Source organism: Clinocottus analis, unplaced genomic scaffold, assembly GCF_023055335.1.
Source record: "Clinocottus analis isolate CAN_PGR_092001 unplaced genomic scaffold, fCliAna1.0.p SCAF_8, whole genome shotgun sequence".
NCBI classification, from domain to species: domain Eukaryota; kingdom Metazoa; phylum Chordata; class Actinopteri; order Perciformes; family Cottidae; genus Clinocottus; species Clinocottus analis.
The window spans coordinates 1,920,143-1,944,670 of NW_027176240.1; the positions used below are offsets into that span (position 1 = coordinate 1,920,143).

Below are 24,528 nucleotides of genomic sequence, written 5' to 3' on the forward strand. Positions count from 1 at the left end.
CGTGACAGGCATTGACATGACTCACGTCAAGGCACAACTTTGAATTACTTGAAACTGGAGCGTGAATCTGTGATCGGGAACATTCGGTCTCGCCGTCTGACGAAAAAGTGCGTGACGGCGTCTCATTAAAATATTTATATTTCATATTTGGCGTCCCGGCCAAGTTAAACTGACACAGTCAAAACATTGCAATCAGTCGAACGGCGTGTGTTTTAACTGGCCGAGGTCCACGACGACTCATTGAACTCCACAGGTGTGCTCTGAAAAGATCTTCATCATGAACACAATAAATACAGAGAAGCTCGTTCTGTCAAGTCGGTTCTTTCTGGTTTTGGGCTCTAAAATGTGGGGATTATTTTTGTGGCTTTTCATAATTCTGGTGTTATTCTCCGACGACTAACACTAAGACAACTAACACGGTAGCTTATGCTCATTATTATTTTAAGTTGTACGGATATATGTTTAAAATATAACTGTTGGCCTTATGATGATGATGAAGGTAATGATGTGAGGATGTAAAAGTTTTTTTTTTCATGAAAAAATGCATTAGAAATGTCCTTTTTCATCATTTTCACTTCATGTTGTCATCACTTTTAACTCAAATTCCGGAAACAAATTAAACAGTTCACATTAAAAAAAGGGAAAAAATTTAAAAAAAAACATTACATTAAATGCTTTTAGTCTCATAACTTCAACAGCTGAAAGGCTTTTCCTTCCCATTATTTCACAATTCAGCCCCCAGATAACCTGCCACATACTATGCGACACATTCAAACTATTTCAGCTGTGTGTGTGTGTGTGTGTGTGTGTGTGTGTGTGTGTGTGTACCTCTCGTCACAGTAGGTGAACTTCATGTCCATGCTGTGTCTGCTCAGGAAGGTCTTGCTGTCCAGCGGCGTGTCGATGTTGGACGGGTGAGCGATGGGTTCGCACATCAGGACGGCGCAGGTGAGCGGCGGCTCTGCGAAGCCGCACAGCACGCGCGGCGGGCGGCTGCTGTACATCTGCAGGTGTCCGGTGCAGTGCAGCACCTGCATGGACCAGCGGTTAAAAGTTATATTTTAATACGGAGGAAGGTTTGCATATTTTTTACCCGAGCAAAATTTCTTGTCTGTAAGTAAATTATCTCCAAATCTTTGCTCTCAATTCCAAAAATTGCTGTAAAAAAAACAAAATCACGCACTAACAGGAGGTGACGTGACGACATGGAGGTAAGAGGACATTTTATTGCTCTGTTCGTCAACATTATTTTAAATATAGCAGCACTTTGCTTTCACGTTGTTGGTGTCTTGGAGTCTCTTTTGTTAAACAACGACGTGGAGGCTGCGTGTTGACATGCAGCCTCACTTTCTGCCTGCATGTACCGTTAGCTACAGCGGCTAACACAGCGGCGTTAGCCATAGTGGCTAACGGTACATGCATCAGATGCATGACTATGTTAGCCAAGGTTAGCTACGCATGTATGATACAATTTTAAAAAAATAAAAAATTGGGAGCAATTTTGTTTTTTGAGAGCAAAATTTTAGTTTTGAGAGCATTTTATTTTTAGAGCGTATTTTCATTTATTTTTTTAGAGCAAATTTCTTTTTTGAGAGCGGATTTGTTTTTTAGAGCGTTTTTTTTTTTTTAATTTTTAGGGCAATGTTTTAAATTGAGAGCATAAATTTGAAGATAATTTACATACAATACTAGAAATTTTCGGGTAAAAAAGACACTAAACTACCTTCATATTTTATAATGTAACTGTTGACGATGTCATTTAGCAGCTCCTGTCTCCTGTCTGTGCTCCTTGCTTTCTGTTTTCTGTAGCCAGCTAGCTGGCTAGCTAGCTTGACGCGCGCTGCTTAACTCTCTTTGACCAATCACAATCTCTCTCTCTTCTCTCTCTCCGCTGGTTAAACGCGTGACGCCTGCTAGCTTGCACTGTCCTGCTTACTCTGTGTGTGTGAGGACAGAAATATCCTGCCCCATACACACAGCAACACTTTGAGTGGCGCTTTAGGACCTAGCTAGTCAAGTTGGTCGCGCTACTTGAAGTTATAGAAGAAGAACGCTTTAATTAGAAGTAGAAGAAGAAGAGAATCTGTAGATGGAGACTATTTATTCCCTGTGGACTCTGTGTTGAAGCTACTGGCGGCATCTCACCCTGCTAGTGAGACTGCTGTTACTGCTGTTAGCTCGCGAGCTAACTAGCAAGAGGGGGCCGGGGCTGGTTTTAAGCTGCAGCAGCTCCCGCTCTCTTTCTTTCTCTCTCTCTCTCTCTCTCTCTCTCTCTCACCTTCCAGCTGGCTGACTTGAGGTTGACGGTGCGTCCTCTGTTGGTCACCGTGCATTTCATCCTCATGAAGAAATCGCGCTCAGTGCTCAGGTCTTTGCCTTTTTTACCGAAGCCGCCGCCTGAAACACATAAAAATGGAGAGGGGAGGGCGGGGGGGGGCAGACATTATTCCAGCGGTCCAATGAACAGATGTGTTATAGTTTGCCATGAAGACACAAGAGTGCCACATTAAGAGCTGTTTTTGTATTGCAACATTGCACAGTTACATTTAAAAGGATGCAGACTGAAGTGTAACACGTGAAGCTTTTTAAATCCAAAGGTTTTGAGCGCGTTGTCTTTGCAACTTTTATAAGATCTGCTTGATCGTCACAGCTCGTGTCCTCTGTGATCACAGCATGGCAATGTGTCAATGTTTAACTTGTGAGTAACATGAGATTCTGCCCTCTGTACAACTTTAAAATATGACTTTTAGTTGTTTGGATATTCTATAGGAATAAGATGAAATAGTTGAAGTCACATAATTGTTGTTTGTGGCCACATGAAAGTCTATAATTTCATTACTAATAGACTTATTTTCACACACACACACACACACACACACACACACACACACACACACACACACACACACACACCACGAGGTCAGAGTTCAGCCTCGGCGCTGCAGCAGTCACAGAGCGAGGCGGTGAAGTGTGTCTTTTGTCAACGTCCACACTCACAAGTGTGTCTTTATCTTGAGATATGTACACTTCTCTGGTCCTTTTCTGGAGATGAAGTGTTTGTATGTGTCTCCTAAGTGTGTGTGTGTGTGTGTGTGTGTGTGTGTGTTTATGTGTGTTTATGTGTGTGTAAAGGGAGAGGGACTATAAAACAAACAGTATTAATACACTTGTGTGTTTTGTGGCCGCTGCTGATAAGAGTTATCAACCGCAACTTGGTGAGTGTGTGTAGGTGTGTGTGTGTGTGTGTGCTACAGGCATAAATTAGTTAAACTCAGATTAATTTCCCGTGTTACACAGATGTATCGATGCAACACTTCCACACTTTACTTACATTTCTCTTGTGTTGGATCTCATGTGTGTAACACAACATGTTCTCTATCTGCTACAGATAATGCCCCCCCCCCCCCCCACACACACACACACACACAACTGTATCTCTCTTTAGGTTCCTCTCTATACGGTCTCTGACCTTCTGTTGTTGGATTTGCTCCGGACTCTTCACAAGAGATAATATTACATAACTCCACACGTGTATGTTTTTTTTTTTTCAACCCTTGAGAGTTTAAAGGTTTCATCACATACTGAGGACGAGATCATCGCGACGCTTCGTTTGGATAATTTAACATTCAGTTTAAGAACTTAGACAATTTATAAAGTCGAAATTTCATTAAACAAGGCTCATTATTAGTTCTTATTTAATTTCTATGTTGTTCAAAAGAACAACATTTGCTGGTGGTTCATGTCCCCTGGTTTGATATTAAAGTCTTTAAACTTTGTGTTAAGTCTTGTGTGCGTGTGTGTGTGTGTGTGTGTGTGTGTGTGTGTGTGTGTGTGTGTGTGTGTGTGTGTGTGTGTGTGTGTGTGTGTGTGTGCGCGCGCTGACCAGATGTCTTCAGGCTGAGGTTTTCTCGGATCTCCTCGTGGTCACATGGATGGGTGAAGTCAAAGATGCTGTGACCAGTGAGGTCCACCTGCAAGAAGAAGAAGAAGAAGAAGAAGAAGAAGAAGAAGAAGAAGAAAAAGAGAGGGTGAGTAATGACAGCAAACGTGATCAAACAAATAAAAGAAGGTGTTGTCACGCGAGAGCTGGGAATGTCTTCAAAACAAACAGAAAGTCATCGCTGCAGACGCCGAAAGAACGTCAACGGAAAAAAAGAAAGGAGAGCGAGAGAGAGAGAGAGAGAGAGAGAGAGACACATTGCTTCACATGTCTCTCAGTAAACTTCACCTCTTTTGTGATTTGCTTTTTTAAATCGCTGCCAGTGTGTTTAGAGTTGAAGCTCAGGGTTCGGCCCGAACACACACACACACACACGCAAACTATTTATGTGACGACACCTGCAATAATTGGATTCGTGTCCCACACTATTTGTATTTCATCATACTGGTCTTAACAAGATTTAAGTTGTTGGTTTTTTCTTCTGTTTTTCATGTTTGCTTGTTTTTTTGTATTTATTTGAATATTTTTGGACAAACGTTACTGCTGCTGTATGTTGAGGAACACATAATTTAATTAAATCAAATGAATTACGTGATGATTATGAGCTGTTTGACAGCTTTGTGTTGATAAAAAACATTTGGATTGCTTCTTTCTGTAAACGACAAAAAAATGACAAAAAAAAGTAAGACGGAAAAAAGTCACGACAAAAAAAAGTCATGACAAAAAAGTCATGAAAAAAAAGTCATGACAAAAAAAGTCATGACAAAAAAAAGTATGACAAAAAAAAAGTCACGACAAAAAAAAGTCATGAAAAAAAAATTCATGACAAAAAAGTCATGACAAAAAAAGTCGTGAAAAAAAAGTCACGACAAAAAAGTCATGACAAAAAAAGTCACGACAAAAAAAATCATAATTATGACCCACAAAAAAAAGTCATGACAAAAAAAAGTATGACGAAAAAAAAGTATGGAGGGAGAGAAAAAAAAGTATGACAAAAAAAGTATAACAAAAAAAAGTCATGACAAAAAAGTCATGAAAAAAAAAGTCATGACAAAAAAAGTCACGACAAAAAAAAGTCATGAAAAAAAAATTCATGACAAAAAAGTCATGACAAAAAAAGTCATGAAAAAAAAGTCATGAAAAAAAAATTCATGACAAAAAAGTCATGACAAAAAAAGTCGTGAAAAAAAAGTCACGACAAAAAAGTCATGACAAAAAAAGTCATGAAAAAAAAGTCATGAAAAAAAAATTCATGACAAAAAAGTCATGACAAAAAAAGTCGTGAAAAAAAAGTCACGACAAAAAAGTCATGACAAAAAAAGTCACGACAAAAAAAATCATAATTATGACCCACAAAAAAAAGTCATGACAAAAAAAAGTATGACGAAAAAAAAGTATGGAGGGAGAGAAAAAAAAGTATGACAAAAAAAGTATAACAAAAAAAAGTCATGACAAAAAAGTCATGAAAAAAAAAGTCATGACAAAAAAAAGTCACGACAAAAAAAAGTCATGAAAAAAAAATTCATGACAAAAAAGTCATGACAAAAAAAGTCATGAAAAAAAAGTCATGAAAAAAAAATTCATGACAAAAAAGTCATGACAAAAAAAGTCGTGAAAAAAAAGTCACGACAAAAAAGTCATGACAAAAAAAGTCATGAAAAAAAAAGTCATGACAAAAAAAATCATAATTATGACCCACAAAAAAAAGTCATGACAAAAAAAGTATAACAAAAAAAAGTCATGACAAAAAGAAGTCATGACAAAAAAGTCATGACAAAAAAAAAAATCCATTTCCATGCTCATGCCTGAAACAAAAGCATTTCTTATCTCTATTGTGTTGTGTTTTGTTCTGCTGTGTGTTACCTCAGTGTTTGTGCCACGACACAACCACCACCGCCCCGCGTGTACCGGCCCCGTGTGCGTTGTGCGTTATTGCAAAGTGTCCGCTCGTGTTGCGCTCCTGTACCTGCGTGAGCCCCATGAACTTGCTGATGTTCTCGGACAGGAATATGATGTCGCCGTCGGACGTCACCATGGTGACGAAGCCCTCCAGGGACTTCAGGTACAGGCTGTCCATCTGTCCGTCATCGTCGCCATCGCCCTCGCCGCTGATGCTGCTAGCGCTGCTGCTAGCGCCGCTGCTAGCGCCGCTGCTAGCGCCGCTGCTAGCGCCGCTGCTAGCGCCGCTGCTGCAGCCTGGAGGGAGAGACGGAGAACAAGGTGAGGTTGCACTCAAAAAATAGTTTCTCTCGTTCGACGATGATTAAAAGTGTGTGTGTGCGTCTGTGTGTGTGTTTTTTTTTTAGTTTGGCTCAGGGCCAAAGCAAACCAGCGCTGGCTTCTTCCTGCGTTTCAGGCCGCTGCTGATCCCCGACCCCGGCAACATTACACAAGCGTCCGGCCTGCAGCCGCCCGCTTTTTTTTTTTTTTTTCCTGACGTAACTGAACGCATCACGGAATTACGCTCAAATATGTGCAGCGTCCCAACATTCATGCACAGAGGCTCCAGCGTGTCAACAACGTCTCGTTGCAGAGATAATTAACACACAAACCGCTCAATAACGCACGTGTGTGTCTGTGTGTACGGTGGCTGGACAAAGCCCAGTAGCCAATGGCGAAGGATCGGGGGGGCGGCAGCAGCGGAGGATCTTGCAACTCCTCCAGTGTGCTTCCCTGAGATAAGAGAGGCCCGTTCTCAGGCCTGGGGCTCGAGTTTGGAGCCGGGCCCAGATAGCGGGAACCTCACAGTGGGAGGGAGGGATCCACAGCATTTTTCATGTTTCATGGGCCCCGGGGACCCGGACAGGGAGGGGGGGGCTCTCGGGAACCCGGTCCAAAAGGCCGACGACGGCACCTTTGGCCTAAATACTTAGCTGCGATTACCAGTCATTTGGACCGAGTTGCGCTTTTTTTTCCTTCTCTCTGTTGTTCTTTGGTTGCGTAACCGGCCTGGTTTCAAAATAAAAGGCTGCAGGAAAAAAAAAAAAAGGAGAAGAAGAAGAGTGTCTGATAGGGACAGCTGCTGTTCAGATAATCACTTCCTCTGTATTATTTTTGACATTTGTTCTGCGGCGCTGGACGGAAACTAAACGGCGGGCCGGCGGGGGTCGTGTGAGACTCTCAGCATGTGACCCGGGACGAGTTCGCTGATTTACGGTGGGATTCTCCTCCTTTCTCTTTGTTTGTTTTCTTCAAGGTCCGTCGCTTTTTATTTTCTAAGTTCGAAGCGCAAACTTCAGGGTGTACGACAGAGGAAACCCTGTTAACATCATCTGCTCACCGGATCACCTGTAACACTTATTTAATCAAAGACATTATAAAAAAATTTAAAAATTAAAAAAAGTTTCTTCTTTTTTTTTTTTTTTAAGATTTCAACGTCGTCAAACAACATGACTCATCATCAATATTGCCTCGTTACATGAGGTGTTTCCTACAACGGCGTGCATGTGTGTTTCTCGGGTGATGGTCCTGTGTGTGTGTGTGTGTGTGTGTGTGGCGCCATGGCGTCCGGGTGTTATGGCTAGCGGGCGATGCATCAGCTGCACGATGGGCAGAGCTCCGGGTTTCCTCCCAATCTCTCCTTCCATCACGGAGCAATCAGAGCGGCCTGATAACGCTCTATCTGCTGCAACGTCCTCCTCCTCCTCCTCCTCGCCCTCCTCCATCTCCTCCTCCTCCTCATCCTCCCATTTTGTCGTTTTCTCCTCCTCCTCTCTTCTGTCCTCTTTCGTCTGCGAGAGCGTGTCCATGATTTTTATTTCCCGCCTTTTTAATGCTGAATTGAAAGCCTGATAACACACTATCTGCAGCCTCCTCATCTTGCTCCTCCTTCAGCATTTTGTCATTTTGTCATTTTCTCCTCCTCCTCCTCTTCCTCCTCCAACTGCGCATCTACGAATATTTTTTCCCGCCTTTTTAAAGGCGGGAAAAAATGTAAAAGGTTCACACCCAAAATCAAGAAAACTGTTTCCTGTTCACATCAAGTTTTGTGGAGCAACAAAGGAACTGTTGTTGTTGTTGTTGTTGTTTTAAATGCTTTGAGCATCTTAAAGGTTCATTTAGCTTGAATAAAGGTACATCAATAAAAACTTTTTTTTGTGTCTTTTTTTTTGTAATTTGGGGAAACTGACTTTGTACTTTTAATGCAGAAAATGTAAACACTACGCAAACTTAATCACAAAAAAATGCACAGCAAACATACACGCACATACATATATACATACACACACACATATATATGTGGGTCCATTATTAAGTATATTGTACAGTGTGCATCAATTTGTCTAATCCGTACTAAAAATGTAATTCTTCTCACAATTGTCATTTTTCTTTTCTGTCATTCTGATTTCTTTCAAGACGTTGGCTCAACCTTTTTCTTTTCCTCCTATTATTTTATTTCGCCAACTTCTCACTGGATAAAAAGGTACTTCACCAATAGAGATTGACGGATTCCTTCTTTCTGATTAACGCCACGCCACGAAATCAAAAACAAAACAGGAAGTGGCGGTCGTACGCGTCGGTTTTCCACAACAAAAACCGCTGCGCGTAGCAGTTGGTGGTTACAGAAGACGATAATAACAATAGCAGAATAATAAAATGGCAGTCGGCCACGTGCAGATTTACAGATACGGTTCAGCTCTCGTATTAATCAAAAGACTTTCCTGTTCCACTGGCAGCTTGTTATTACAAAGGCTTGTTCAAGTGTTTATTATCGTTTTAATGCCACAGGAGCTTGTTTTAAGTCCGGTTACAAGACAAACAAGCCCACAGATTAAACTAAATACACACATATATACACATATACACACACCCCACAGAATCAGATGAATAAAAAGGTCTTAAATCATTCAAATGTTATTGCGAAACACTTTTATTCAAACCGGTTTAACTCCCTGCCGCTGACATTAAAGGTCAGGTCGGACTTTTTAATGAGCCGTGATGAAGTGTAGTGTCGTTCAGGGGCCGAAGGGCCGAAAGGGGAACCAAACAGTTTGCGTTGTTTAATCGTGCCGTTCTCTGATCTCGTTTTTTTTTTCTTTCTCGAGACACTGACGCGGCGGAGGAATTTCCAGAACAATAGGTCTGTTTCTTTATCGAGCTTCCTCCGCTTCTAATTTTAAATTAGACGAGAGGAAGGAGAAAAACCTTCCCACTGTACTGGACTATCAGACACACACACACGCAGACAAAAAGTGTACATTTCCCTTGTGTAGACACGTGTGTGTGTGAGTTCATATACCTGTGGCGAGCACCTTGCGTGTGCGCAGGAAGCTGATGGCCAGCCTCATGATGGAGGCCTTGTCCAGGTGCGCCGTGACGCTGTGCGGCAGCGGCAGCTGGTGGGCGAGCTCGTAGAAGACCTCCGTCTCTTTGCTGCGTCGGGAGCGAGCGGCGTCCCGGGACTTCTCCTTGCGGCGCTCAGAGCTGCTCCTGCACACACACACACACACACACACACACACAGGAGGATGGTTACACCTTCAGTTTGTATTGTCGGACTGAAAAACAGCTTTTTTTTAATGCTTTTTAATGATAATGTTTGGCTGAAAGACGTTCTTGGGACAAGTTTGTCGACTAAAACACTGGAAAACAATCGCACAAACACATAAGGGTGGGGGGGGGAATCAATACAGCACAGTATCGCGATATTTTGCGTGACGATATTGTATCGATACGGGGAAGCCGAGTATCGATCTTTTATTTAATCTTTTTTTGGTCCTTGAATAGTAAAATCTATTTATTTTTTGTTGACAAAGCTTTCCTTTGGGGACAATTTGTGGTTGGAAAAAAAGCGAATAAATCGCAATATATCGCAATAATATCGTATCGGGACTTAAGTATCGTGACGGTATCGTATCGTGGGACTTCTAGTGATACCCGCCCGTACAAACAGACCTCTTTACTTGTGTTTACCAGAGTAAAAGTTCTTGGAAAATAAGTAATTCAGCATGAAAAAAAGGATAAATTGAGACAAATAAACTGAGAGGACTGAAATCAAGCTAAAGCAGTAACACGCAGTGACACACAAGCAAACACATCATGTAGACGTTGGAAAATAAAGGAAACAGCATTGTTTAAGCCCCCCAAAATATGATTTTTAACTCGAATAGTAACAAAACCACCTTCTCTTAAATCAAAATATGTGTTGTTAAATCATAAATCAAACATCTGCATGTTTGGAAATCGGCTCCATCGGTTTATTTTCTCGCTCCGATACATTTTTATTCGGCGTAAAAAACCCAGACGTTTTCAACTTAAAAACATCGATATTTAAAAAGACACACAACCTTGACTCGGGTGAATGGCGGTGGCATCGCCGTGTTTGTTTACTCAACGTGTTCCTTTTGATCTGGATCAAGCGAAGGCGCGTAAACAGAGGAGGTCGCTACGTGTCTGGAGCGCAGCCAGACGCTCCACGTGGAGGTAAACAGGTTTTAATGGATGACAATTTGATGTTTTATTATGAAAGGGTGAAACAGATCAGCGCTTACAGATGTGGGAAACAAGCCATTATTTTCATTTCCTCACATTAATTCAGTTGTTGTTGTTGTTGTTGTTGATGATGGTGTCCTTTTGGACCGAGCGATAACGTCACAAGACTAAATGTGTTTCAACAAATCAAACCGCAATCCCCAAAATGTGTCTGTTGTTGTGTAGAAAGCTGCATGAGGTCATAGTGACGCACAATGACACGGCTTCTGTTTCTGGACCGAGTCACATTCTCACATGAACGCTCAGACACACACACACACACACACACACACACACACAAACAGACAAATACACACGCGCACACACACAGACAGACACACACACACAAACAGACAAACACACAGACAGACACACACACACACACATGCGCACACACACATAGAAACACACACAGACAGACACAAACAGACAAACACACACACGCGCACACACAGAGACAGACACATACGCGCACACACACAGACACAGACACACACACACAGACACACACAGACACATACAGACACACACACACAGACACACAACAATAAAATCTCAGATAATTCTGTCCTGGCTTCGCTGTCAACTGAAGTAACAACAGTTGTGAGTTCAGAAACATCCGCTTTCATTTAAACCCCAAAGTCGAGAGATCTTCACCAAAAATTGTGTAGTTATGTGTTTGGATTAAAACGACATGTTGTTGACGGACTTTTTAAAATTGCCGAATCTCGATATCGGCCTCAAAAGAGCACAACTTTTCATTTATTTTCCCTGAAAAAGTTTTAAGAGTCTCATACAAACTCTAATTCAGTCATTAATTTTAGTTAATTTAGTCGATTAAGTAAAGGTAACAGGTGCGTGAACCCGTACAGTACGGCTGCATTCTGCTGGTGACTGATGTTGTGTGTCGCTCCCATTAATTAAATAGCCCGACGATGACTTTTCCAGTATAATAAAATATTTAAAAATTGAATGTAAATACAACTGAAATTCTTTAAAAAAAAAAACTAGAGCATGATGAATTAGAAACACACGTAAATGTTTTTCACCTGTTTTAAGAAATGGACTCACTTCCAGACTAAAATGACTTAATCTCTTAAATCCGTCCGCTCCAAATCTAAGCTAGCAAAAGCTTGTTCACAATCCAGTTTGATTGGGAAACCAGGCGGCAATAAACACGCAGGTAAAACAAAAAGCGACAAAAAACAACATGCTTATCACATCATGGAGTTTCAGATCATTAAAAAAATAATAAAATCTCAGCCGTCGAGCCTCGGGCTGCAATCGAGACGCGACAGAAAAACACAGAGACGCTAACTACGCAGTCGAACATGCAAACGCACATTAAGGTGGAGATAGCGTACAATTAACAGGAGAGGCAGAGACACAGAAGCCCCGTTATCTTATCTCCTCCATCAGAGCGTCTCTCTAAACTCATTAACCACAAAACACTCATTACTGATGAGCAGCAGGCAGATGCTGACCGCTAACAGCTAACAACAAACAGCTAACAGCTAACAACAAACAGCTAACAGCTAACAACAAACAGCTAACCGCTAACAACAAACAGCTAACAACTAACAGCAAACAGCTAAACAAGTAACAGCTAACTTCAACAAGCTCCTGAGTGCGTCTGTGTGTGTATGCGTGTGTATGTGCTTGTGTGCGGCTGTGTGCGTGTGTGTGTGTGTGTGTGTCAAAGTGTGGGTCCACACTTTGATTGTCTGGGACCATTGTTGGTGCAGTCTTTCAGGATCTGAGACAATGGGAGTCACGGCGCTTCATCGTTCTGATTTTGATGCACTCACTGAACCCTCACAGACACACACACACACACACACACACACACACACGCACACACACGAGTTCACGCTGTGCTGACGTACAGTGCTGGAGCTTAACTTCTCACATTTCCGTTCCATCTTCACTCTTTTGCTTTCCTTCCCTCCTGTCTTCTTTCCTTCCTCATAAAAATAGAAATACAACATTTTGTGAGCTTGAAAAGACACAAAAGCCATACTTCCATAGGATGAGTAAGAGTATAACAAAGAAGGCAAAGCATCCAGGAAGACTGTCACTTCTACATAGTTAAACATTAATTCAATCAACCACAGGTATCAGGTCGCTGCTGTGTATCAGCCGATATCCAAAAGGCTGGGTATCAGTTTGGGAGGATTTAGCTGAAAGACATTGTCCTCTGCTTTAATAATTAGTTATTAGCTAAAATAATGACATTTCACTCAAAAAAGGTCAAAGGGCCAGAGTTTGACAACTCTTGAAAACGACTTTTAACTCGCTGATCGGACAAAATAAGCAAATTGAAAACCTTCCGCCGGACTCTCGGAGTGACTTTTTCACCGAAGAAAATGATGAATCACTTAATCTCACGGACAAATAGGTGGCTAGTGAATTTGATTACGACCGACAGCCTCGAACCAGCTGGTCTCATGTGGCACCTCTTGATCTCTCGACACTGAAAACCAACTTCGAAAACCACAAAAATCCACTTCCACATTGAGTCCAAGCCCTGTAGATGGTGGTTTTGTTTGAGGCCCCACCATCCGGGGTCCAGCACAGCCCACCACCCCACAGCACCTGTTTAGACTAGCCTTTGTTTAGCTTTCCCACTCTCTTCCCTCTCTTATTGTGACGCAGTCCGACAGAGAGGTGCCGTGTAAATAAACTTCATTCCCACATTCAGACACAGCAGACCGGCTGCAGAAGGGAACCGGGTTCATGGTCTCAAGCCACGTGGAAAATAAACCTCACCTCCTCCCCAATGAGAGCTGGACACTTATCAAACCGCCCGAAAATCACTCAAAGTCTTTTTGTAGGCCACGTTTCCTTTTTAGTGGTGTTTTATAAGACCCTTTTTTTTAATCTCCAGCCAAAAGAAGGAGTCAGATGGGAGTTTGATGATGTGGCATGAAGGATCAGGTCTCATCATCATCACTCTGATCAGCTTACAGCTGTACGGTCAGAAAGTATTTCACCTTTTGTGTGTGTAAGCCAGTGAGGGATTATTATAAAACCATGTAGTTATGTATCACGAGTGGACTCTTTATCTATCTAACAACCTTTTTTTCTTCATATAAGACTATTAGGTTAGAAAAAATCAAATAAACATCATAATATTTAAGGTGTTAAGAGAGTATAATGATGTAATATTGAGAGAGAATCAATACGAATAGGATCCAACCTATTTAGAGAATTAAATCAAAATATTTTTAGACAATAAATTGCAATTATGAGAATAAAATCAAAAAGGTTATGTGAGGATAAATATATCTTAAAAACATGAGTCCAGAGAAGACTTGCAACTAGCATGTCCAAGAAGAGTATTTATATTCAACATTTTGTATATTATTTTGTGGCAATGAAGAAAAACACACACACACAAAAAAGTAATAAACAACAATAAATGTGAGTTCAGAAATGTCACCAGCGAATCTGCAAGTTCACTTTCATTCTTTAAAAACCCAATTTGAGACGTAAGATCTTCACCAAAAAATGTGTGGTTGTGTGCTTGGATTAAAACATTTGTTTTGCCCAATATATTCTCAACGGACCTTTTAAACCTTTTAATTTCCCGCGGAGGGGTAGGAAGGCGTCTCGACACCGAGCGTTTACACCCGAGTGTCCTCGAGGGGGAGCCGGCGTCAACTGCTGCGTCCGGCAGGTATGCGCCGTTAGCTAGGCGCAGAAATAGCGCTGCCATTATTCCTCACGCGATCGCTCCGTGACAAGACCTTTTCAACTGCAGCCAATTTGAGCTATGTGACTGATGGCGAGTCTTGTGGTGATTAAAACACACACGGGTTGTTTTGTCCCTTGTGTCTTCTCTGTCGCCACAGGCGGAAATCCCTCCTGGATTCTTCGTCGGCCGTTGAGCTACACATCTTCGGCTGCACGCTGCGGTCGCGCGTGAGGGTAAACAAACAAAGCCGGAGTTCAAACAAGCCGGAACACCCAAGTTTCTGTCAAACCTCACCGAACACGCAACCAAAAACAAAGAATATCGTGACTTAAAATACAACCGCACCCCCCCGAAACTAATCGACTCTTTTGGTCACATGTTGGATTCCTGCCCTCGCCAGAAACAAAAGCGACGCACGGGCAGAGATAACGTTCTCCGTTCCGCTCCGGTTCCCCGGTACATCTCCACGCTGCTTTTACAACCTGTGATAATAGCAACCTGAGCCCGGGCCATGCGGGCTAGCGAGCTATTTCCATCGCCGCCGCCGCCCCTCGCGTCCATTGCACGCGAGTCGCTCTGAAAGGAGATCTCGGGTCAAACGATGGCCGCGTTTGGTTGTTTGCGGCTCGTTGGGTTGAGATATTAATAACAAGAGAGCAGCGGTGGTATTTTACATTTTCTGCTACTTCATACTAATATTGCCGTTCACTCACTGTGCACACACGACAAATTGTTAAAGATTACAACATTTCCAACCCTCGTTTAACGAACTGCTTCATTTATCGTAAAATTGCGATAATTCTTGTGGGCGAGGCGCGACCCCTGAGGCGATATAACAGACAATACACCTTCTCACTTTAAAATGACCACTTTGTCCACTTTCTACACACAGCCTGTGTTTCTTATATCAGAATCAGAACCATTTATTGCCAAAAAAGTTTACACATATGAGGAATTTGTCCTGGCGAACATTTGACATTAAACATGAAAAACATTTAGCATGAATATTTACTGTACACTATACAAAATAAAGTTAAGATAACGGGAGAGTGCACAGAATTAAGTGGTTATTTAAAAGTGGCAAGTGTATTTAAATGGTTTGAAGTTTGATGCATTTCAACTTTTGATAATTTGAGTACATTTTTCCCGATATTGCTTCAGCACTTTTACTTAAAAAAAGGTGGTAAATTCAAGATTGGGAGCATTCCTGTTGCCAACATGGTGAAGGGAGAGCGACCGCTCCGGTTGACATCACTCCATCTTCCTCTTGTATTTTTAGCTGCTATATTATTGCTCTGAATATCTTTATTTCTGGATTTTGAACGTGGAACGCGAGTTAATAGGTTTGACGTAGAGAGAGAGAGACGGGAAGAAAATACATACCGGGCATTCTCGAACCTGCGTGTCAGAAGTAACGCTGTCGCTCCAAACCACAGAGTCACAAAGCCAGTTAACACACAGGAGGAAAGAAAAACACACACATACACAGACAGACCGACTCACGGGCACGACACTAGGATTCAGATTTAAATCAATCGACGCACGTCTCCCCAGTTTGTGTTCATTTCTATAACAAAACAGCTGGAAATGTTGTATATTTGCCCTCATTATCACACAAATTAACATGTTGCGGTTCTTTTCTTTTTTTGGCTTGCCCCAGATTGTGTTACAGTCCGTCCGTCGCCATCATCAGGATGCGACGCGTTTAAACAATGCAGCCGAGGGCCGAGCTGGCGTCAATTAGCCCTCAGGCCGAGCTTACCCTTTAATTTCATGTTGCCCGGTGAGGACGGCGTGACAGCAACTGTCCTCCTCGCCCTCGGCGCTCAATACCTTTTGTGTTTTTTGTTTTTTTTTCCTCTCCTCACAACGGACCCTGTGGCCTTCCAATCACTTCTCTCTCTCTCTTTGCTATTAACTCGTGGGTTCGATGCCTCCAACGCCCCCGCAGGCCGAGCGGAGGCAACACGCGCTCCCACAGTCACGGACCGCTGAAGTTGACGCATTTTTTTAAAAATTTATTTTGGCAGAGTTCAACGAGGAGGTTTGGAATATTTTCTTGATTCAAAAATAGAATTTCGCCGCCGATCTCTACTTTTCACTCAGTTGTGCGTGCAAAATGTCGACCGCCGGGTCCGACACATGCAACATGCATACGCGCATAAACGCACACATGCATGGAAAAACAGGCCCCTCTCACCACACACACACACGCACACACACGCACACACACGCACACGCACACCACCAACATTGACCATTTGATTGTTGTGATAACAAGCCAAGAGGTGCTTATAGAAAACAGATCCTGTAACCAGAGCAGGTGTCAGGCTGTGTGCATGTATGCATGTGTGTGTGTCTGTGTGTGTGTGTGTGTGTGTGTGTGGAAGCACAGGTACGGCAAGTTCACAACAACACTTCATAGATCATTTGCTCTCGAAATGTCCTAATCACGTTCTTGTCGTTTCCATCTCTCCCGCCGAACAGATTTACAGATTTCATTGACGCCGGCTGGAGCCTGAACATTTGACCGCACCTCGGCTCGGCCTGAAAAAGCAACAGCCTCCTGCTTTTCTGAAGATCGGTATCGCTTTTTGGTTTGTTTGTTCTCTGCCTCAGAGGGAAATCCAGGACATGTTCATCCCCGGGTTTGCACAACAACAACAACACAATTGAAGGTGGAGAAAAAAAAGTCCACTTTCAAATCCTCCCAAACTTTCCTATTATACATTTTGTATTTTTCATTTGAAAACGACTTGAAAAACATATCTTTAGAGAAGAAAAAAAGTTTGATTTCAGATTGTAAAATAACCTGGATTTACCGTTGTGTTAAGAGAAGCCGGGATAACCTCACATTGAGGTCATTTAACACAACTGATAGACTTCAACAACCTCAAAAAAATCCAAAATCAAAATCGCCCCAAAAATGCCTTTTTCTGGTGAAAATGTTTCTTCATCAGTTTTTTTGTTGGGTCTCTTTACAGCACATTGAGCTCTGAGGGCCACCGTAAGTAGAGGCCGATGGGTTTGCCCACACCCAAAGCATGAACACACACACACACACACACACACACACACACACACACACACACACACACACACACACACACACACACACACACACACACACACACACACACACACACACACACACACACACACACACACACACACACCTTTCCTTGCTTACAGTGGGTCTTCCTGTGGTTGTGGCGACTGGCCAAACACAAACACAGAGCAACAATACACTACTGCTAATCTGTGATCCTGAGGAACATGGAGTTCTAGATACACAGCCAAACACACACACGCACGCCCACACACACACACACACACACACACACACACGCACGGCCGAACAAACAGTTATCCCAGACACGGGCCCCGACTTCGGCTCGAACGGGGGAAAACGATGCAGGAGATTGCTGATGGATCCGATAGTCCATGAAAGAGAAGGCACACACACACACACACACACACACACACACACACACAGCACGCTGATGGTCGGGATAGACTGGCTGATTGAAGGAGGGGATGATGGGGACACACCAGGTGGCAGCTGACTACACCGGGACCCTCAATCAGAATATTAAAGAAGCTGCGTGGACGAGATTTAAACAGGAAGTCAAACTTAATGACTCACTTTTCACTGAAATCCACAAGCTTGCATAAAACAGTGTAGCGCAAAGTAAATTACCTAAATATATTCTTTAATTTGGGTGTCAGCTTTATGGTGGAAAAAAACCTACCAAAGCATTTATAAATGATCCAACATTTCTATTACAATGAGTCAAATAAAAATAGTTTAAAAAAAAGTGAAAGATCTGAGCTGTCGAAGCAATTCATTCGTCAAAAAGACCAATTAAAGTGTTGGCTTCAATATGAACGTGTCTTTAGGGGGCGGATAAAAGACGTTTTTGGTGAATTGATGCTCTCGAACGCCCACATGGGTATGTTTTTGGTTTATTACCCGAACCAATCAGTAGGACTTGGGTCATGCTTTGGTGACGTTTCCCATCAGTGATGCCGGTTCTCCAGCTAAATAAATGTATGAATCACAACCTCGAAACACCGGGAAAGTACAAAATGAAACACCAAGAGGTTTCAATGTGGAAGAGAGGCTAAAGCTGTATTTCATTAGTTTTTTTTTGTGTAATACACACTGGAATGACTCAGGGTAAATCTGTCCAAAAGGATTACAGAGACTTAAAGTGAAAGGAATGCAGAGTCTCGTACTGTTTTTCCACTTTGTCACCATTCTCACATTCCAGTTTACAGTGTGCAAAGCCTCTAAAGTCTAAAGAAGGATGTATGTTCATTAAATGTGGAGGAAAAAAAATCAAGTTGAGGTTGAATGAACTGCATCTTGGGATATTTCGGCATGTTTTTCAAGGCAGCAAAAAGCCTCACGTGAAGGTGAAAAGCAGCTCCGGAGAGATAAAAGGGTTGAAGAAGAAAGCTTTTGACACACAGGTGATGACGAACAGAGAGGAAGACTCTCTTAAACCTTCAGCAACACAGACGAGAGCTGCAGTGAGATAAACAAGTTACTTCACAATAATTACACTAATAAGTGACATTTAATCACATTTTCTCACGAGGGGCCTAAAGTATGTTTTTGGTCAAAGAGTTTTGACCATTATAGCACCTGCGGGGTCTCCGGTTTCTGTTGTTGTTTTGTGTCGTGCAGGAAAACAAAAGCGAAAGCGAGCTCACGGGCGACAACGACAACTTGACTTATTTATCTGACTCTCACGGTCAAAACAAAAAGTGAGTCTCGGAGGCAGCTGGAGCGCCGCCAGGTGGCGCGCCGCCGGCTCAGGGAGCCATTTTGGTTACAGCCGGCGGAGGAAGAGGAAGAGGAAGAAGGGGGAGATGCCGGACAGGAAATAGGAAATGGCGAGGACACAGAGTTCTGAAGGAGGCGAGAGAGGAGGAGGGGACATGTAGGCACATGTAAATATGAGCGAGTGTGGTTCGAGCAAAAAGACACAAAAGAAGAAAAAAAAACATGAAGCCGGAGGAGCGAGACAAAAATAACAGTGGAAAGATACTGCGAGGTTTTCATCCGCTGCCGTCTCCCCGCAGTGTGCCGACTCGGGGCCCTCTGGGCTCCACAGGGGCCTCATGTTGACCACCAGTGGGTTTAATATCAGGACAGTTTGATTTCCGCTGCGTGCAATAAGACCCCTTCATGCACCGAAAAGTATGTTGTGCATGATGGAATAACTTGTTCAACTTGTTACACGCACAGAATTTTAAATACGTCACACACTCCTGGTTTTCTTATATTTTGTGCGGAGCTTTTAGTTCATTTAAATGTTTTACACTATGCGAAGTAAGGCGACGCCACGTGTTTGAATATTTATTCTATTGGGCTAAAAATAAAAAGTCTGAAATGTATGTTTATTTTTTGATTATAAGCAAATCTAGGATAACATTTTACGACAAAATATCTGTGTTTAAAAGTGTGTTTGTCGAGTAATGAGCTGCTTATTTCCTTTAGTCAGATTTTTCTTAACTATTAACCTTTTGGAAACCGTGCAGAAAAATCCTCCCACTCCCATTTTAAGTCCCAGCATGCCCCATTCAGACAATCTTTTGGCATAAAATACATAATTTTTCCATTTTTGAACCAGAAAACACAGTTTTTTGACTGAAACTCCTTCCTAACAGGACAAGACTTTGTTTTATTGTGATTTTTGTTGCAGATTCTGATTCTTTAGGTCCTAATCTTTCCAAAAAGGTGTCTTATTGACGCTCCAGGAGGCTTTTTTGGGGAATCTGGCTCATATCATGCTGGATGTTTATAGTTATGATCAAAAAATCTTTTTAAAAGTGATTTTTTGGCAGATATACATTTTTTTCCCAAGACTTTGCAGAAGTATTCTAATTCATTTTGGATTTCTACGATGACTGAAACACAGGGAACAAGAGGTGAAGAGCCCATATTGGTTTAACGGGGTAAAAAAATCATTTTCTGAACTGCAAATGTTGAAAGAGGAGCTCCCTTACTGCATGTAAATAAATAAGTGATAAAATAAATACTGTCAGTGGTAATCAGCGTCTTCTAAATATTTTGGAAACAGGACGACATTAAAGTCGGGGTCAATCGAGGTTAGTTTACGCCCATTTTAGAAAGCAAAGAAAAGCCATGAATGTGCAGCGAAAAGCATCAAAAAGCTTCATTCAATAACGTGAAAGCAGAACCTGAATCTGTCATCTCTTAAAAACACAGTAATGTACAGTATTGCTCCGCCTTCCTCCACCCAGAGCTCCTGAAGTGCTCAGCAGCGATGTGTTGAATATCTGCTGCTGTGAATCTACACACACCTCCATAAAACATAAATCCAGCGCTTGTCCTCGAGCAGCAGCCTCAACCTGCTGTCCGTCGTGCTTCAGAGGACTCGTCAGCATAAACAACAACAACAACAACAACACACACAGATGGGGAAACAGAACACATCTGTATCCATCACTTCTCTACTTCACCCAGAGTTTCACGTTCTTGAAACACGAAAAAAAAACACGAAAGAAACCCTCAAAAAGCACAAAAAGAGACGTGTTCAAAAGGGACAAACAGACTGCTCGTTTCATCAGATTGCAGCTGAAATCAGAAAGGAACAAGAATAAAAACATGGACACGGTCACGAATCGGAGTTAATAACTTCAAAGTTAAAAAGTAACACTCTCCGTCAGTCTGAATCATTCGGACGATTTACTTTGCAAGTTGTCAAACCAAAAGTAAAACTCCGGCGGGCGTCCGAGGTTCAGCTCTTTGTCACGCCGATATTTTTACGAGCTGAATCGCGCTTTTATTTTGAAAACGCAGAAAGGAAAGAACGCAAACGGCCCGAGAACCAGAGCTTCAAACCGGACTCAAGCGCGAGGCTTTTTTTGCGTCTGTGGACTTTTAGTTGCTTTTAAATCTCGTTCGGGGCAACAAGAGGCAACACTTGAACACACTTGATGACACACACTCAACACGGCGGGTTGACAAGCTCGAACAGCCCGACGCCAGAGCTCCTTCTCCCGTCTGTCTGCACCCGTCTCCTTGATACGTATTAATATCACCTCCGAGTCCATTTGATCATCACTCTCACTCTGTCCTCTCCTTTCTGTTCGCTAGCTACTTGTTGTTGCCAACTTGCTCTCTCCTCTCCTCTCCTCTTTCCTCCTCTCCTGAGTCAGCACCTCGAAGAAAGACACAAAGACGCAGCCCACAATGAGAAGCAAACAAAACTAAAGAACCGAGAGCGAAAGTTGTTCAGGAGACATCTTAAACATTTGCGTCACAGACTTGTTATGTTTTACAATAGGGAGCTCTGTCAGGATGCGTGTTGTGTTGCTGTGTCACACTGAGGTGAAAAGCTGACTGAAGCGCTGACAGACAATCACTAACACAGATTGCAACTTCAGATATGATTAGGATGGTTGGATCTTTGAGCTTCATAGGTTTAAAATGAATACTGTGAGTCTTAAACGGTCTACCTGTATGGAAGCCCATTCCCGCCACAAAAAAAAGTCATGACAAAAAAAAAAAAAGGCATAATTATGACCAAAAAAAAGTCCTGACTTCTTTTTCATAATGACTTTTTCTGGCAGAAATGGGCTTCCATAACTTTGGATAATGTACATGTAAAAAATAAAATCACCACTTGCTTGTTCATTTCATACATTTGATCAATAATAACAGGTTTATTATTCTGTATTCAATCATTTGAGTCGCATTGTAAGTGACACTTTCTTCTTTTCTAATAATAATAATATTGAAAAATAAAAGAGCAAACAAATATTTCAACACAGGCACTCTTCTTTTTTTCTGTGGAAACAGCGTAATGATGCAATCTTAAGGTGTTCTTATAAAGTAGAAAGACAAAGAGAAACTTGACAACACCTTGTCTATTATTGTGTATCATTGTGTGTGTGTGTGTGTGTGGGTGTGGGTGTGTTTTGGCGAACTCTTGTGCCTCGTCACATATCATTTATCACAAAACACATGCCTGTTGAGACAGAAGTTGGTCGACGCTATAAAAAATAAAAAAAAAACACCAAAGTTCCTCCTCCAACCGCTCGACAGTATTGGTGGACAATCGCATCAGGACATTCCAGCCAGTTCATCCTCCCTCTATCAACACACAAGTTGTATTAATAACACAATATGAGGTCAGGCACCCGCTATGAATCACACAACTTCTCAGAACAATTATGACTTCCAGGCAGCAACGGCGACAATGCGCTACTGCGTAATACACACACATACACACTGCCGGAAAAAAAAAAAAAAACACATCATTGAGGAGACAGACTGGTGAACTCTCACACAAATTCTCACACACACACACACAAACAGACGCTTCCCATGTCACACTTGCAGATCTCTTTCTCCAAAATGGCCGAAAAAGCTCCAGCCAGAGGAGACGGTCGGGGTCTTTCTTGTCTCCTGGTTTTTGTTTTTTTTGGTGAGCCGGCTTTTGCTGTCACCATTCGGGGAAACGAGTAAACGATGGAAGAAAGACGCCTCGGGCTCGCAGCCTCCAGGTGAATGAACAGGTGGGGATGACGTGCGCTCGTCGGCGCCACCGGGTCGGTGTTTTTAGCCACGGCCCCGTCAGGAATCAGCGCCACGAGGACGAGCATCACACGGCAAAAACCACTATCCCTAAAAATATATCAACGGCTAATCAACAATGTTCATGATATTTACACGCCCACTTTTAATAAGACACGCCTACCTTCAACTACAAAGAGACACAACGGCTACAAATAAACACAAATGACCACAAAGAGACACAAAACAACTACAAAGAGACACAAAATTAGGACAAAGAGACATATAATGACCACAAAGAGACACAAACAACTACAAAGAGACACATAACAGCTACAAAGAGACACATAACAGCTACAAAGAGACACATAACAGCTACAAAGAGACATATAATGACCACAAAGAGACACAAACAACTACAAAGAGACATAACAGCTACAAAGAGACACAAACAACTACAAAGAAACACATAACAGCTACAAAGAGACACATAACAGCTACAAAGAGACATATAATGACCACAAAGAGACACAAACAACTACAAAGAGACATAACAGCTACAAAGAGACACAAACAACTACAAAGAAACACATAACAGCTACAAAGAGACATATAATGACCACAAAGAGACACAAACAACTACAAAGAGACACATAACAGCTACAAAGAGACACATAACAGCTACAAAGAGACACATAACAGCTACAAAGAGACATACGTAAAATGACCACAAAGAGACACAAACAACTACAAAGAGACACATAACAGCTACAAAGAGACACATAACAGCTACAAAGAGACATACATAAAATGACCACAAAGAGACATACATAAAATGACCACAAAGAGACACAACACAAGTGCAAATGGACACAAAACAACCACAAAGAGACACAAAACGACTACAGAGACACATAACAGCTACAAAGAGACATATAATGACCACAAAGAGACACAAAACAACTGCAAAGAGACACAAAACAACTGCAAATAGACACAAAACAATCACATAGACACAAAACAACTACAACAATACCAAAACAACCACACAGAGACACAACACAACTACAAAGAGACACACAACAGCTACAAAGAGACACACAACAGCTACAAAGAGACACACAACAGCTACAAAAAGACATATAATGACCACAAAGAGACACAAACAACTCCAAATACAGACAAAACCACAAAGAGACGCATCATATTTGTCCGGCTCAGGCTCATGTTTGGGTCTTATCTGATGAAGAAATGTGACCACAATGTTTGGTATGAATCATATTTTTGGATGATCTGGTCTTTTAACTCCACACGTGAGATGAACATACGCTCCAGATACACATGTGTGACTACGCAGCTGTAATGGCGTCACAAACTGGGACAAGCTGGAACCAGTGCGGCGTTATTACGCAAGATCAGACCCATGACCTCATCGCTGCACTCAGGAACAATCTACAAACACACAAACAAGGGCGGCACTTACGGCAAGACACACTCACGGGGCAATAAAGAAGTTGAATAAAAAAATAAAAGACACACTTTGACAACGACATGATTCATGTTGAGGGGGCAAGATTAAGTATTTCACACGAGCCAAGTGTCTCGTATAGTTTGCAAAGTAATTTAATGTGTGACAGAACCAACAGCTCACACACGACAAAGACACAAATAATATATAGAGGCAGTTTTTCAGCCTCCATTTGGTGATTACAGCTGTAATCTCAGGACAGGAAAGCAGACGTGAGCTACCACAAAGTCTAGCAATGTCCTGACCCGGCAGTCTGGTATCTTCTGTAATGACTGATTGGCGATTGTCTTTAAAAGGAGACTCTTTTTTTATCAGTTACCTTAACATGCACAAAAAAA

The 24,528-nt window shown here is 42.1% G+C and overlaps 1 protein-coding gene across 1 annotated transcript in view; it reads right to left on the bottom strand.

The window, feature by feature from the left end:
* epas1b (endothelial PAS domain protein 1b) overlaps positions 1–24,528 on the bottom strand; it is a 38,189-nt gene that overhangs the window by 12,405 nt on the left and 1,256 nt on the right. The window contains exons 2-6 of the mRNA XM_068568638.1: positions 9,180–9,370; positions 5,907–6,136; positions 3,884–3,971; positions 2,279–2,397; positions 829–1,031 (exon numbers count right to left, since the gene is read on the bottom strand). Of these exons, the coding sequence (XP_068424739.1) occupies positions 829–1,031; positions 2,279–2,397; positions 3,884–3,971; positions 5,907–6,136; positions 9,180–9,370 (831 nt within the window). The remainder of the gene's footprint in view (positions 1–828; positions 1,032–2,278; positions 2,398–3,883; positions 3,972–5,906; positions 6,137–9,179; positions 9,371–24,528) is intronic.